At 59.9% G+C, this 14775-nt stretch overlaps 6 protein-coding genes across 6 annotated transcripts; 3 read left to right on the top strand and 3 right to left on the bottom strand.

Moving 5' to 3' along the window:
• Positions 1-190: 190 nt before the first annotated feature.
• COLE_05839 (uncharacterized protein) lies at positions 191-856 on the top strand (the record flags this gene model as incomplete). Its single annotated transcript, XM_018419620.2, has 2 exons — positions 191-377; positions 480-856. The coding sequence occupies 2 exons, from the start codon at positions 191-193 to the stop codon at positions 854-856; spliced, it is 564 nt and encodes a 187-aa protein (XP_018276818.1).
• An 86-nt stretch (positions 857-942) lies between these two features.
• COLE_05838 (uncharacterized protein) lies at positions 943-1542 on the bottom strand (the record flags this gene model as incomplete). The annotated part of the gene is made up of 1 exon (XM_018419619.2): positions 943-1542. One exon carries the CDS (start codon positions 1540-1542, stop codon positions 943-945), a length of 600 nt encoding a protein of 199 aa, XP_018276819.1.
• Positions 1543-2759: 1217 nt separating this feature from the next.
• On the bottom strand, positions 2760-3487 carry COLE_05837 (uncharacterized protein; the record flags this gene model as incomplete). The annotated part of the gene is made up of 2 exons (XM_018419623.2): positions 2760-2913; positions 3114-3487. 2 exons carry the CDS (start codon positions 3485-3487, stop codon positions 2760-2762), a joined length of 528 nt encoding a protein of 175 aa, XP_018276820.1.
• Positions 3488-5858: 2371 nt separating this feature from the next.
• On the top strand, positions 5859-7453 carry COLE_05836 (uncharacterized protein; the record flags this gene model as incomplete). The annotated part of the gene is made up of 2 exons (XM_018419622.2): positions 5859-6116; positions 6179-7453. The coding sequence occupies 2 exons, from the start codon at positions 5859-5861 to the stop codon at positions 7451-7453; spliced, it is 1533 nt and encodes a 510-aa protein (XP_018276821.1).
• An 866-nt stretch (positions 7454-8319) lies between these two features.
• COLE_05835 (uncharacterized protein) lies at positions 8320-11176 on the top strand (the record flags this gene model as incomplete). The annotated part of the gene is made up of 5 exons (XM_018423925.2): positions 8320-9520; positions 9566-10036; positions 10347-10541; positions 10584-10839; positions 10873-11176. 5 exons carry the CDS (start codon positions 8320-8322, stop codon positions 11174-11176), a joined length of 2427 nt encoding a protein of 808 aa, XP_018276822.1.
• Positions 11177-13171: 1995 nt separating this feature from the next.
• On the bottom strand, positions 13172-14701 carry COLE_05834 (uncharacterized protein; the record flags this gene model as incomplete). Its single annotated transcript, XM_018423926.2, has 5 exons — positions 13172-13380; positions 13438-13549; positions 13600-13914; positions 13949-14314; positions 14348-14701. The coding sequence occupies 5 exons, from the start codon at positions 14699-14701 to the stop codon at positions 13172-13174; spliced, it is 1356 nt and encodes a 451-aa protein (XP_018276823.1).
• Positions 14702-14775: the final 74 nt, after the last annotated feature.

The raw sequence follows: 14775 nt of genomic DNA, 5'->3' as shown, positions 1-14775 counted from the left end.
GCCAGAGAGTAGATGCCCAAGCGCAAGGGTGGATTACGGCCTTACCAAGATTCTCCTTAGCTCCTTCCCCGGCCCGCTAAGATCTCTTCCAAACCCCCTCCGAGTCACCGCGCGCCGACGAGTCTGGATCGACCAACGACTGGTCGCGCTGGCGCCACGGCCGAGTGCTTCTGACCGGGCTTCCGAGCCAATGCCGCTCATATTGATGCGCCCGCTCGAGCCGTGCACACACACACAAGACGCACGAGATGGGTTGGGTGGCAAGAGTGGCGTGCTTCTCTCCGCGCCGGCCGCATCTGAGGCCTTGGACGGCCTGGACGGGCGGCGGCGAGGGGCTGACGGCGGTACGCAGAATGGCCAAATGGCGGCAAGCACATGCACAGGCATAAGCACACAGACTCGGCACACGTACGCGCACAACCCCTCCATCCTCCCTGCACTCGCCTCCACGCCACGTCCGCGCGCCCCTTGTCACCCACCTCTGAGAGTCGCGACTCCGATAGCCATGGTATCTGTCCGATCACGAAGCAGGCCCCACGCCTCGCGGCACGGCACACCGGCCGTCGATCACCGAGCGAGAATGCATCAGAGCCGCGGCCGCGTGCAAATGTTCAGTCCACTGCCGCAAGCTTCCGTGCGCCCAATGCCGCTCGCTCCACTAAACGTCTTGATCGGATCGGAGGACCAACAGAGGGTGACGCCAGGCGAGTGGCGAGCAACCACCGTCGGCACGCGCGGAAGATGCAACTTTGCCAACTCCAGCTGCGAGGCAGGCCGGGTCATCCCGCAATACCGCAATACCTCGCGATTCTTAGTGCCCTGCAGGACGCAGGAGAACACGAGGCAGGAGGAATGAAGACACTCACAGGATCGAGGTGCGGCGGTCTGGAGCGGGCCGGCCCCAGCACATGGAATGCGGACCGTCGTCCGCGTCGACGTGTTCTAGGCTTGTGGCGCGTGCGTGCCGCCGGGTGCGACGAGCACGGGGACACGGGCGGCGTTCGGCGGTAGAAGCCTTGCATAATGGCTCGCGTTCCGTCCCGGAACTCGAGACAAGAGGGAGAGGGCGAGAGCGAGAATGAGTGCGAAGTGTGCGACGAGGCGCGAGATGAACGCCCCGGGAAACGTGGTCCGAGCAGAGCTGTGCCGGCAGACCCGGTGGTCAGTGGGTTCAGTGAACTGCGCAGGTGTATTCATCAGAATGTGCAGCGCGTAGTAGTGCAGGTCAGTCAACGCCCGACGGTCGCAAGTCGCAGTTCGGTGCGTGTGACTGATAGATGGCGCCGGTCGACAGCAACTCACGCTCGGCGAGGAAGGGCGCGTTTCTCGGAGTTGCGGAGAGGAGCAGCAAAGTAACGATTGGTGCCGGCGGGTGATGGGCTTGCGCTCGAGCACGACGCCCTCCTTTGGCCGGGATTCTTTGAGTGTCACGCGCGGGTGCAGGCGTAGAGGCGCTCGAGGATTGAGGATTGAAGATCGAGGAGGCGAAGACGGAGGACAAGGCGACGAGGGGGAAAGAACAGGAAGTGAGCAAGGGAACATGAGCTCGCCCCGCCTCGGCCACCTCACCTCTGCCCTCTGAATCCCTCGTCTCGGTATATCCTTTAAAGGATTGAGAGCCAGACATGCGAGAGATACAAGACATCTGGGTTGTAAACATATAGCAATGTGAAAATGGCCCTTACGCACAGACGGCTCGATTAGGATTGGCGATTAGATTGATTAGAATCACGGTTCTCAGCCGCACCCGTTACATGCTCCTCGATGGCTCCTCGATGGCTCCTCTGATCCTCCACCGTAGACCCTCTCCCTGCGCCGAGCTCGCTCCGCCCCCGGGCCTCCTTTGGCCTGGCCATGCTGGGCCTGGTGTCGCTGGCTTCAGCGTACAGTCACCCCCCCCCCCCCCCCCCCCCCCCCGGCCATGCAGCCCATTACTCACAGTCCACTTGCGTCGGCCCATCTGGACTGAACAGGCGTACAGGCGTGTGCAGGCGACACGGCCAGACAACGCTCGCACCTCTTGTAGTGCACACTCGCATTAACGTCCCTGCATATCGATATGTAATCTCCTTCCACTCCTCCTCCTCCTCCTCCTCCTCCTCCTCCTCCTTCGATCCTCCACATCCAAGGCTTTGCTACAGCTCACCTCTCCTCTTTCTTTTCCTCTTCCTCTTCCTCTCCTCATCTCTCCTATCGTCACGTCTCATCTCCTCAATCTCCTCGTCTCTCCCTCCCGACTCTACTCCTCGCACCTCTTCTCCTCCCGCCGCAATCTATCCTCCCTCCCCTTTGCTACTGTACCCTCCCTGCATCCCCTCCCTCGCACCTCGGGCCTCCTCCACTCGCGGGCACTCAGCCATCAGCCACTAGCCCACCAAGAGATTCGTCTCATCATTCCCTTCGAGGCCTCCTCCTCCCCGACGGCGGACGGACGGATTGTGCAGAGCGCGTCCTCGACGGCCTCGACTGCTTTACTTAACTTGTCACGTCCCCACTCCACTGTCCAGCCATCTCCCTCCTCAACCTCACCTCACCTTGCCTACTCTTCTCTCTGCCCGACCACACCATACAGACCCTGCCACGACCGACACGACCCGCCCACGTACCTCTCTCACAAACTCCCTGTCTGCGCTGTCCGTCAGCTGTCAGCTTGGTCCAAAGTCCAAGCAAGCTAGCACGAAGGACAAGATTTGTCTTGTCTTCTCCGTCTCTTGTCACCTCCCTCTGTACCTCTTGTGGCACTGCTCCGTTGAAGATTGTCACCTCGCCACTTTATCCTCCGCGCACAGTGAGTGATCGCCTTTCCCAAGCTCCTGCCCCTGCCCGGCCTTAAGTCTTTCGCTCTCCATCTCCATCTCTTCCTTCTCTTGAGTTCTACCCCTTGCTCGTTCAAAGCTCGGTAACGTGGGCGTCGGCGTGATCAGCTTGTTCGCTGGAGTGGCGCGGGCGTGCGCTAAGACGTGGTTGAGGGAGGCCCGAGGTCGTTACCACCTGTGCGCAGACACGCACACATTGGGACAGACCGAGTGCACGCACAGTTGTACTCAAGCGCCTTGCCTTGCCCACAGACATGGACGTCGATAGCGATCCGTCGTCAGTCATCGTCCACTCACCCCTTTCCTTCTCCTCCTTCTCCTTTGCCCTCTACCTTCTTCCCCCGGCTCCCCATCCCTCCCTTGGCCGTGCACACACATACACTCTCGCCCTGTTCCTGCTTCTCCGTCGCCGGCGCGCCGGGCTCGCCGGTCTCACCGGAGCATGAGCCATGGATCATTGGACCTTCCTCCGTCTCACTCCCTTCCCAACCCACTCCATCGCATCTCTTCATCTCTCCACTCCTTCTCCTCTGCCATCGTTCACCTCTTGCGAACATCGCGGCGCCAAAGACGCACATCACTCCGAGTAAGCCCCCCTTGGCATCATCTACCAAGCCCATCACCTCCACCTTCTTTGCCCCTTCTTCCGCCGCCTCACCGCCCCATCTCATCCTTGATTGCCTCGCGCTCGGCCCACTCGTCCCACCATTCTCCTGCCAAACAACACCGCCTCGTGTCGTGTTGACTGTCAACTCTCTTACGTCCCCGGTACCCCGGTGGCGGTAGTAGAGAAGCCAGCACACATAAGAGGGCCGTCCACCCTACCCCGCCATTCCGCTCAGCCACCTTCCCTCCTCCCATCTCCGTTCCCCAACTCCTTCTTACCTCTTATACCTACCTCCCTTACCTCTAATCAAGCGCTCGGTGCGCTCTCCTGCAGGCGCCTGCTTGCTCAAGTTCCGGCTTGCTCGTTCCCGCTCTCTCTAACTTATTATCTGCTGTCATCAGTCATTAGTAGTCTGCCTCCACACATTCACATTCCTTACCAACCACGTTCTTTACCACCGACGCGCCAGACAATTAGACAAGAACAACCGCTTACCTCCCAGTTCAAACCCAACCTCGGAGTCTCAATCCTCCAGTTCCGACCAAGGCCGTGCTCAACCGGCTTTTGTACGAGCGCGTGATCTCACCCCTGGGCGGTGATAAACGATTTCAGAGTGAGTAGGCCTAGATCGCCGTGGAGGAAGAGTTGGAAGTGAGGCGCTAGCGACCCTCCAATGAAGCTAGACACGCCTCTCATTGAAGTGCAGAGTCCTGGTGGCGTGCCATTCAGTGGTCTCTCCCTCCACGTGCCAGGGCGATGATTAGAACCTTAATGGCGACTGGGCGATCTTGCTGCCAGCTGCTGTTTTGTGTGCAAGTGTTCAGCTCAGCAGCTCGGCGGAGGGTGCCAGTGCGTGCTTTGCACACAACCTTCCTCGGCGCGGTTCACGTGTGACCAGCACCACTTTCCACGCGCTCGTCTCTCCAGGAATGGGTGTGCGGTTGCCAAACGATGTGCCCGAGTCCGCCGTCTCCGGCAAGATGCCGCGGCGAGCCGAATGGCCCCCCACCCCTCCCCCCTTCGTCGAATTCACTGGCGCTAACAGCATCTAGGAGCCGATGATCCCTATTTAGGCGTTTGCTGTCCTCGCATCCGCGCCCATCACGCACATCTCGCTTGACGTTGGTTGCCGACTCTTAACGTATTGTGGGCAGGGTGAGTGAAGGATTCCATCTCGAATACTGCTCGAAATCCGTGTCTCCTGAGATTTCTGATGGCGTTTTTTGAGTTCGGCATCTTGCGTGTGCGGGGGCAGGCACGAAACAGTGACCCCGCTGTGGGGCACAAGATTTGCGTCCTCAGGGACTAAAATCCCACTTGAGCAGTGGATGACTCAAGGGCTCACGAGAAAACTCTCGTGCCCCTGAAGCTTCCTCTGTCTGAGATTCGAGTTTTCTATCGTGACGAATTGTGGGATTTCGTGTCTGAGTTTTCTTTCTTCTGTGTTGCAGGGCGTGCGTCATGGCCGTGGGCCCTGGGGGGTTGCTCTGCTGCGAATGCTCGTCTCCTGGAGCTAGAGGCGGGCCATGGTCCGGCGGCATTTCCCTGCCTCCTGCGCGTGACGGGGGAGGAGGTCGTTTCGTCGCGCTAAAGCGACCCTACCAAATCCACCCTCTCAATGGCGCTGCCTCCATGCCCTCCCTCCCCTGGCCTACCTACCTCTCCTCTCATCCAAACCGTCCCGACCTCGACCTCGCGGGCTCGCGGGCTGCTGGGTCGCACCCGGGTTCACGCAGCGCTGCACCAAGCCCTTGCCTTGGTCCTCCTCCCCTTCGTCTTGCTCCCACCTCCCACCGTACCACCCACCTTTAAAGACCTCGACCGGTCACCCCTCCTACTCTTGTCCACTCCCAACCCCTCCTCCCCGCCATCCTCCTCTACACCTGCGACGCGCGCGCAGCTTCTTCTTTCTCTTCTACCTGTCTCTCGCTTTGCGATAGAGACACTGGAACGCGTTAGAACGGCATTGGCTTCCAGAGCTTGACTGCTTCTCGGGAGCGCTCATCGCACACCGACCGCCCTTAGCCTGGCGCGTAGTGTGGCCGACCCAAGTCTTCTTTTCTCTTTCTTAGGCCATCCATTCGTTTAACGACTCGCAACGCCGAAGCGCATAGCTTACGCCTCGCATAGCACCATCTCCCCTCTCCTCGCCCAATCTTTCAATTACGTCTCTCTCGCACTACACCTCCCATCCCACCATCTCAACCAACCTCTCCCGCCTAAGCGACGCGTTCACATTCCATCACCTCACCCATATACTCCAGGTGTTGTCACGCTGTCATCACTCGTCCCCGACATAACGCCTCGCGCCACTCATCATCCCGGGAGTCTCTCACGCATCTTGGTGACTCGTCTCTCATAAGGCGCACCATTTCCTTTCATCTCGTCATCTACCCATCGCGTTTCACCCTCCTGCACCAACCCATCAATCCACCATGCCGCCCGCCCCACCCACCAAGTTTGCTCGAACATCCATCGAGGGCTGGAGCCGCAAGCGCTCCGTCTCACCCGCCACTGCCGGACCACCCACTCGCAAGATGGTGTCATCCAGCTTGCAAGCCAGCCCTGAGCTGATCAGTGGCACGTCCGCTCGGGCGCCCGAGCCTGCGTTTGTTCCCAAGCGCTCAGACGACGGTTACTATTACGAGGAGGAGTACCGTGAGGAGCACCTCGCGTGTATGCTTGAAATGGAGGTACGTGTCACGGACCACGGTCCATCACGCGCATCGAGAAACCCACGCTCACACCATCGCAGGCGCAGACTCTCGCCCACCCAGAACTCATGGACCAGCAGCCAGAGATTCAATGGCGCATGCGCCCATACCTGATCGATTTCATCATCGAGATTCATCTTCAGTTTAGGCTGCGGAATGAGGTGCTCTACCTGGCGTGCAATATCATTGATCGCTACGTGTCGCGACGTGTGGTTTACAAGAGGCACTACCAGCTTGCTGGCTGTGCCGCGCTTTGGATCGCCGCCAAGTTCGAGGACTCGAAGGAGCGGGTCCCCCTTGTTCGCGAGTTTTACGACATGTGCTGCGCTGCGTACGATCAGTCCTCCTTCATTCAAATGGAAGCGCACATCATTGAGACCATGAACTGGACCATCGGGCACCCTACTGCCGACGCATGGCTTCGCCACATGACCATGGACCCAGTCGTCGCCCTCAAGGAGGACACTCGCGTGACTTCCATGGCTCGCTACCTCATGGAGCTCACCCTCTATCGCCGCGAGTTTATTGGCGTCCGTCCTCACGTCATCGCTTGGGGAGCACTTCGCCTCGCTCGTTTCATTCTGGACGAGAACACCAAGAAGCCGACACCCGACTTCATCACCCCCGCAAATGATGCCGCCGCTCTGCGTGTCGCGGAAGCGATTGACAGGATCTTTGTGGACTGGCTCAACGACGTCCCCCTTGCACTGTCTGACATTGTCGTCAAGAAGTACTCGATGGGTTGGCACCACCGCATCTCCGCGATCGTTCGCCAGTTTTACCTTGACGGCCACCGTTACCGCCCGTACCCGGAGACTCCTTCTACCCCCTGTTCGACTGGGCTCCCCACTCCCAGCCTTACACCCTCATCCTGGGCCGGCAAGCGCGCCAACATGTCTCGGACCAGCCCAAGCCCCGGGGGCTCGTACAGCTGCTCTTCGTCGGAGGCGGGGGACGAGCCGATCACCCCCATTACGCCAATCGACTCGCATCCTGGGACCGTTGTCGAGGTCGACTACGTCACTGCTAGGGAGAACTCCTTTGGCAACGCCAAGGACGCGCACTATGCCACGGTCCAGGAGAACCCTGTCACCAACGTCAAGGACGCGCACTATGCTGCGGTCAAGGAGAACCCGGTCACCAATGCCAAGGTTGACGCGCATTATGCGGCGGTCAAGGAGAACATTGCGCCCTCCGCTACATCCGCCAGCAAGGCCATGCCACCACCTTCGGCGTACCAGGTTCGCCCGGTACTTCTCGCGCTTGCCAGTTCTCTGGCGATTCCCCAGCGAGGGGTGCGGCGGCGAAGCGGCTAAGCTGTCTTAGTTGCCAATTCTCCTCACAGACATACCACCACATGTTCTCTTCCCACAACAATTTGCATTGGATCGCCCACACACTCGCACACATCATTTCAGCAATCATCACCATCACCCTTCCACCCAACCCAACCCACGCTGGCGCACAACCAATCAAAACAACGTTGCACGACCATCCTCACCCATGCCACCCACGGATTGTCGATGTGACTCACAGCCAGTGCGGCAGGTCCCTCCCTCACCACTTCCCATCCCACAGCCGCATCAGTTCTGCGTCCTCCACACCCTCCAATCCACATGTCACTTGTAGCTTTTCTCAAGTTCCAGCCGTCTTTTCTTCCGCTTCGTATCGATGCTGGGCGACGTCCACGACCGCAGTCGACGGGAAGACGGATTTCCACCTCCAGGTCATCGCAAGAGGACGTATCACGCAATAACGTAGTTCGGTGTCTCAAGACTGGGTCGCCCGATAATCGCGGCGCTGGCGCGCAGCCTGAGTCGCGCCTCAGATAGAGAGATACCTTTTCTCCCATGTATCATCCAGGTTAAAGTAGTAGAGTAGCGCAGCAGAGTACCCCGCGAGATGAATCTCCCAAATGCAAGGCAGTTACTTGCAGCAGATCAGCAGAGCGAGGCGGGTGGCAGCAGACACTCACTGGTAAGGCTGGACTTGTGGCAATGTCGGCTGAACGGAAGCAAATTGTCGGAGTGGACGGGTGTGACCGGTGTGGGACGGCCGAAATGATGAGCGAGGTTTCCAACGACACGCGTCTGCAAGTGGGATTTGCTACTCGCTTCATTTCCTGTCAACAACCTCCTCTTCATCTTCTCTTTTCCTTCTGGTCAGCCCGTGCGCTTCAACAATGGCGCTCCGACCCGCCGGGCTCGACATTATGCGGGCCCTATGCCGCCGCGACGCAGCGCGTGTCGTGCGGGCCGGTCTGGTCCGTCCGCTGTCTTCTTCGTCCCTCCGTTCCGGCCTCTTCTCCCGCAAGTCCGACAAGGGCGCTGTCCCCGCCCCTTCCTCCTCTCCAGAAACGATCTCCATCACTCCCCAGGACCTTGCCAACGCTCAAGCCCAGCCCATCGAGGGGCAGCCGCTCACTGACTTCCAGCGCCGCATTGCTGCGCTGGAGACCGACGCCCTCGAGTCGCGCTCCTCATCCGACCCCAAGCCCCAGATTGCTCTACTCCGCGCTCTTGCCGAGGGCGGGGAGAACAATGGCGTATGCAAATACTACGAGGCTGTCGCCTTCGCCGAGCCGGGCTCACCTGAGGGCTCTGACGCGCTCCTCCGCTCCGACGAGGCTTTCGAGCTCTACTCGCATGCTCTCGCGTACACTGGCCGCCTCGGCGAGGTGGCTAACGCGACACGCCGCCGCGACGAGCGCATTGGGGCGCCCGCTGCTTCCCCCTCCGACGTTCTTCGACAGCTCACAGGCGCAGGTGCCGCCGGCGCGACCTCCGCCACCGCCGCCACTGCTGCTTCCTCGACGCACCCGCAGCCCGCTTACGCCTCCGCTACTCCGTCCACTCCGCCCACTTCCTCGACCGGTTCTTACCCTCCTCCCCCGCCCCCGCCGCCCGCTACTCCTGGCACAGGCGCTACGACTGGTCCTGGTTCTCCGCTTCAGCCCATCTACGTCCAACTCGCCCCCCAGTCGCCGCAGACCAACACTTGGCGTGTCCTCCGGTATATCCTCGGCATGCTGTTTTGGGGTTTCGTCATCTTCACAATCATTTCCATGGTCATGGAGAACACGGGTTTGCTCAAGGCCGGACCTGGTCCCGCTGAATTCGAGCCGGAGGAGGGCAAGGCTGTCAAGTTTGCCGATGTCCATGGTGTTGAGGAGGCCAAGGCCGAGCTGCAGGAGATTGTCGAGTTCCTCAAGAACCCCGAGAAGTTCTCAACCCTCGGCGGCAAGCTTCCCAAGGGTGTCCTTCTTACCGGTCCTCCCGGCACCGGTAAGACGATGCTTGCGCGGGCCGTCGCCGGCGAGGCCGAGGTACCGTTCCTCTTTGCGTCTGGCTCTTCTTTCGACGAAATGTTTGTTGGTGTTGGCGGTAAGTATTTGAATGATTACATTGCGGGATTGAGCTAATGTTCAGCCAAGCGCGTCCGTGAGCTTTTCGCGGCCGCGCGCAAGAAGGCCCCGGCCATCGTGTTTATTGACGAGCTGGACGCTATCGGCTCTAAGCGTTCCTCCAAGGACCAGCACTACATGAAGCAGACGCTGAACCAGCTTCTCGTCGAGCTCGACGGTTTCGAGCAGAGCGAGGGTGTCATTATTATTGCCGCGACCAACTTCCCCCAGTCTCTTGACAAGGCGCTCACCCGCCCCGGTCGGTTTGACCGTCACGTTGTCGTTCCCCTCCCTGACGTCCGCGGGCGTATCGAGATTCTAAAGCATCACATGGGCAAGATCAAGCTTGCGCACAACGTCGACCCAGCTGTCATCGCTCGCGGCACTCCAGGCATGAGCGGCGCTGATCTTTCCAACTTGGTCAACCAGGCAGCCGTCAAGGCAGCGCGCCACAACGGCACAGCCGTGACACTTGACGACTTTGAGTGGGCAAAGGGTGGGTTTTGTTTCCCCTATCACATCGCGGATGTCGCGGAAGCGCAATTGCTTCTTGGCATCCACACCCTCAGGATGTCCTTAGTCACTGCATGGTCGAGCCTGGCGGTGACAACGGTGACTGGCGGTGACATTGGTCACGGTGCGCTTCGTCCATCGGGTAATGACCACTGATTATTTTACAATGTCACGGCACCCTGTGGCCAGACATGACCCGTCGTTTCATTGCCACCGTCGTCACCGTCACCATACTACACGTGGCGAACATTGCCTTGCCGTCACGCATACCTCGGTCCACCGCTGACGCGCAGATCGCATTCGCATGGGCGCTGAGCGCCGCTCGCATTTCGTCACCGAAGAGGCCAAGAAGGCTACTGCGTATCACGAGGGTGGGCACGCGCTGGTTGCACTTCACACCCCTGGCGCGGACCCGCTGCACAAGGTTACGATCATGCCTCGTGGCCGTGCGCTCGGCATTACATTCCTGCTTCCCGAGATGGACAAAGGTGAGCTAGCGCTGAGGGCAGTACCCAGGTAGCTGACAACAGACTCCCGTAACCGGAAGGAGTACCTAGCCATGATTGATGTTGCACTTGGCGGCCGTGCGGCCGAGGAGCTCATCTACGGCGAGGATGGCACCACGTCTGGCTGCTCCAGCGACCTGGTCAACGCTACCAACGTTGCCACCCGTATGGTGCGAACGTTCGGCTACTCTGACAAGATTGGACTTGTGGCGCACGGCGACGACCAGTCACGCTTCCTCTCCGACCAGACTAAGGACTTAATTGAGAGCGAAATCAAGACGTAAGGGTGCGGTCCCGGCTCTGCTGACAGCAGGTTCTTGGACGACGGCATGCAGCGCGTGCGTCGCCTCCTGAAGACGAACGAGCACGAGCTGCACACTCTGGCCGCCGCGCTCGTCGAGTATGAGACGCTCAACCTGGACGAGGTAAAGAAGGTGCTCCGCGGCGAGAAGCTGGACCGCCCCGGTGCCTCTGGAAACGCACTACGGTCAAAGTCGGAGCAGGAAGAGTCGGTTGACAAGACGCGCGGCGATAAGCCTGTGCCGGCCGGCGAGGGTCTCCCTAACCCCGTCCCGCAGCCAATCCCGGTATCGCAGGACGTTCCGCGCGAAGTGTAGACTGACATCGCCATCCACATTGAACGCCCCCAACGGGGCTAGAGTAGACACCAACTCATTGCATGCATACATCGAAGGGCAGGGTCTACGCGTAGCCAACGGAAACCGCGCAAGTGGGCATGGACAAAGGACGTGCTGAGAATAGCGACTGCCCCACACCATTCATATTCTCGTCGCCACCGTAAAGCCCGAAATGATAGACGAGCAGGCGTCGAATTGTTCTGATGGCGGAGATGCGCCAGTTGGCAGCTGGCGACTGATTTCCCGATCTGCAGCGCCGCAAAACCGTATCGCGCCTCTGCGCATCCGCGTCGCAATTGCGCCTCTCGCAGAAGTCTATATGCGCGAAAACTAGCCATGGCGCTGCAGCCACAGCTAGATGCTGACATGCGCAATTACGCGCCACACTTTGGTTCAGATTTCCAGGGTGGGGTGAATGGTCTACCAGCCGACGGAGGAGCGAGGGGCGGCGGAGGCGCGGGGATACGCCTTGTCCTTTGCGTTGTCCTCGAGCACCGTCGGCCCCAGAGGTCGGGGGCCGCGTGGTGGCGTCCGTGCGTCGGACGGGATTGGCGAGTGAGTCACCATAGGCAGAGCACCATGTTCCTGGTGGCGGCAGACAGTGCGACTGCTATTTTTCCATGAATGGACCCTCGGACACCCTCACTCTCCCTCAGACTCCATCAGTCTCCCTCTAGGCGCGCAATACAGCTCGTCGGGCCCAGACTGCCTCTGCCTCCGGTGGCGCAGATCGTTGTGTGCGTGCACGCGTTGTCTATTGGTTCCACGCGGTAGGAAGTCGAACGTTGGAAGGAGAAGTAGGAAGTACAAGTACAAGGCAGAAACTTCTCGTGATCAGAAACTTCTCGTGATCAGAAACTTCTCGTGATCTCGAGGAAAAGTGGTCCGGTTTTGCCTTGGAAATACACTTGATAAGATCCTGCCCCCTCTTCCTGGGTGCGACGAACCCACGATGTAACGAGACGCCACCGCCATCGATCGGACTTCAATGCTCGCAGCAGTTTGAGCGTGCATGCATCTGCACATACGCACGCATGCTGCATTCACCATCGTTGTCACATCACATTGATCAATGCCCGCGACAATGGCGAGGCGGCTGTTGCCAGGGGTCAGTGAAACATTTCGGCGTCGGGCCATGTTTTGTACGGGCGTGGGCAAGTTGTCCGTCCATGGACTGGCTCTGTGATCAAGCACATACCAGCGGACATTAAAGGCTTGTCTGCGTCGTTCTGTATGCTAAGCGGCTTATCGAGTAGGTGGAGCTCACAAACTGCAGTATCGTATGAACTGCACCACCCATGCCACCCTCAATCTCCGTTCGATCGGCACTAGCATCTGCCATCGGGCATAACCTTGATAATGCGAACAATTGGCCTAGCACCACTTATCCCTCACGCATCCCTCACCCTCGCCGCTGAAACTCCCCCGCCTCGCGACACCCGGAGTTTCGACCCCATCGGGGTCTCGATGGACGGACAGTAATTATGAGAGGTCAGGCGACACTTGAGACGATCACGAGAACGGGCGGAATGTGAACCCCACCCACAAGCCCAGGCACATGCCAGAACGAACATCGGCGTCGTTGGTCGCTGGTAGCAAGATGCTGGGACCTCGAGCGCACAAGCGTATTGCGTATTCTGCAGCTAGAAAGAACACCGAGCGTCGCACCACCGCCCGTGTCGCGCAAGAGGTACCGAGCTTAACTGATTGCAGCGCCACGGCACTGGTACGCGACCGTCTGCACCCCGCAAACTCTACCTGCAACTTGCAGCGTATGCATAGGCACCAGGCCCCAAAAGAAAGTCCCAGGCGAAATCTGCGGCACCAGTTACGACGCGTCCGTGGCCGTAATTCCGTGTCCGAAGAAGTCGCAGACGGTCAAAACCAGGCCCTGCCCACACCCATGGGAGCGGCTCAGGCCCGTTTGTGCCCCGACACTTCCACTTCCACTGGCCCGGCCCGCGGCCCGGCAGTCTAGACCTCCACGACATCCGTCTCGTCGTCAGCCTTGGAAACAAGGTGTTCGATGTGGTCCGTCCGCGTCTCCCGGCCCTCCTCGCCCTGCAACAGGCCCACGAGCCGCTCAATCGCATCCTTGATTTGCTGGTCGGACTCGTTCTTGTGCGCTTCGCGCACGACAAAGTATGTCCCACGCTCGCGGAGTGCCTCTCGCCCCGTGTAAGCTGGGAAGTCAGCAACCAACCTTTGAGCGCTCGGCAGGCCATTGGTGCGGAACTCACTGGTGGAGAGCAGAAGAAGAATCTCGACACACATCATCCGCAGCACCGTGTCCTGTTCCCTCTTCTTCGTGGGAGGCAGGAACTGGAGGATCTCAGGCAGCTTCTCCATCTCCTGCTCGTCAGCGCCGTCCAGTGAACCAAGCGGGGGGGGCTGGCACTCACGTCCATCTCATACTCCTCGGGGCCCATTAGTGGTGCAAGAACCCATGGGAGGACGTCGACGCCACGCACGGTGCGCGAGGTGTCTGATGGCAGCCGGACGCGGTCGTGCTCGCTTGCCAGGAGCCATGCGTGCGAGGCCCTGTCCATCGCGCAGTTCTTGATACATCCCAACGCGCCGCCGCGGCGGATCGTGTCTGGGTGCTCCGTGTACACGACAATCTTGGCGAGGAGAGGCTCGTCGTTGTCCGAGATGTCAGATGATGGGGAGGGGAAAGATGGCTGTGGGGTGAGGAGGAGGTAGCGGGTTGCAGGCACCTGGGGTCAGCTCTGATCGGATCCTCAATCTCACCATGGACAGGTTGGCGAACACGGAGGCCAGGAAGTGGACCTCGCCCTTGCGCTTCCCCTTGCCCTCCTTGACACCGTCGCTGGCGCCGTCCTCGAAGGCCTGGACGAGTGCGCGCACGGCCTCGATCTCGCGCTCGGGCTCCTGACCTGCCTCCTCGTTCGTCGAGATCGCGGGGTCGCGGTACTCGGGGTGGATGGTCGATGAGGCGGACGCTGCGGCAGGCAGGAACCATGGCGGGTACGTCTTGGCCTTGGGAAGCCCGACGATCGGCACGGTAAGGTTGGCCAGCATGGGGACAAGGCCCGGGTGCGACGTCAGGTTGGACAACAGCATGGCGGTGAGCGGGGAAAGAGGAGACGTCGTGTTCTGCCATCAGCTTGATAGATCAGACTGGCTTACGGCAGTGTATGACACGAGCCAGATGAGAAATGACTCTGTAGCGAGCTGTCGCGCCACGGCGAGGTTGTCCGACAGGTTGATGAGCGCCGAGAGCGCATCGTGTGCAATCGCAGCCTGGTCACGGCAGAGGTTGGCCAGGTCATGGATGCACTTGACCTTTACGTCGTCAGCCTCGGCGCCCTCCTTGCGCTTCAGGCCATCGGTCTGCCCCGGCAGCGGCGCGAACGAGGACGGGATGAAGATGCTCCGCTTCGGGTCGTTCTTAGGGGTGTGCCCGACAATGTTCTTGAGCGCAATGTGACGCGCCTGCGGGTTGGGACTCGAGAGGAATTCAAAGAGCTCGGTGATCTCCATGGCGATGGTGATGGTGATGAAGAGATGCTTGGTAAGATGTGAAGGGGGCTTGCAGGCCTCTCATGTCGACATGA

Source organism: Cutaneotrichosporon oleaginosum (assembly GCF_008065305.1).
Source record: "Cutaneotrichosporon oleaginosum strain ATCC 20508 chromosome Unknown ATCC20508_contig05, whole genome shotgun sequence".
Lineage (NCBI taxonomy): Eukaryota > Fungi > Basidiomycota > Tremellomycetes > Trichosporonales > Trichosporonaceae > Cutaneotrichosporon > Cutaneotrichosporon oleaginosum.
The sequence above is the reverse complement of the archived record's forward strand: the minus strand, read 5'-3'. Positions and strand labels throughout refer to the sequence as shown.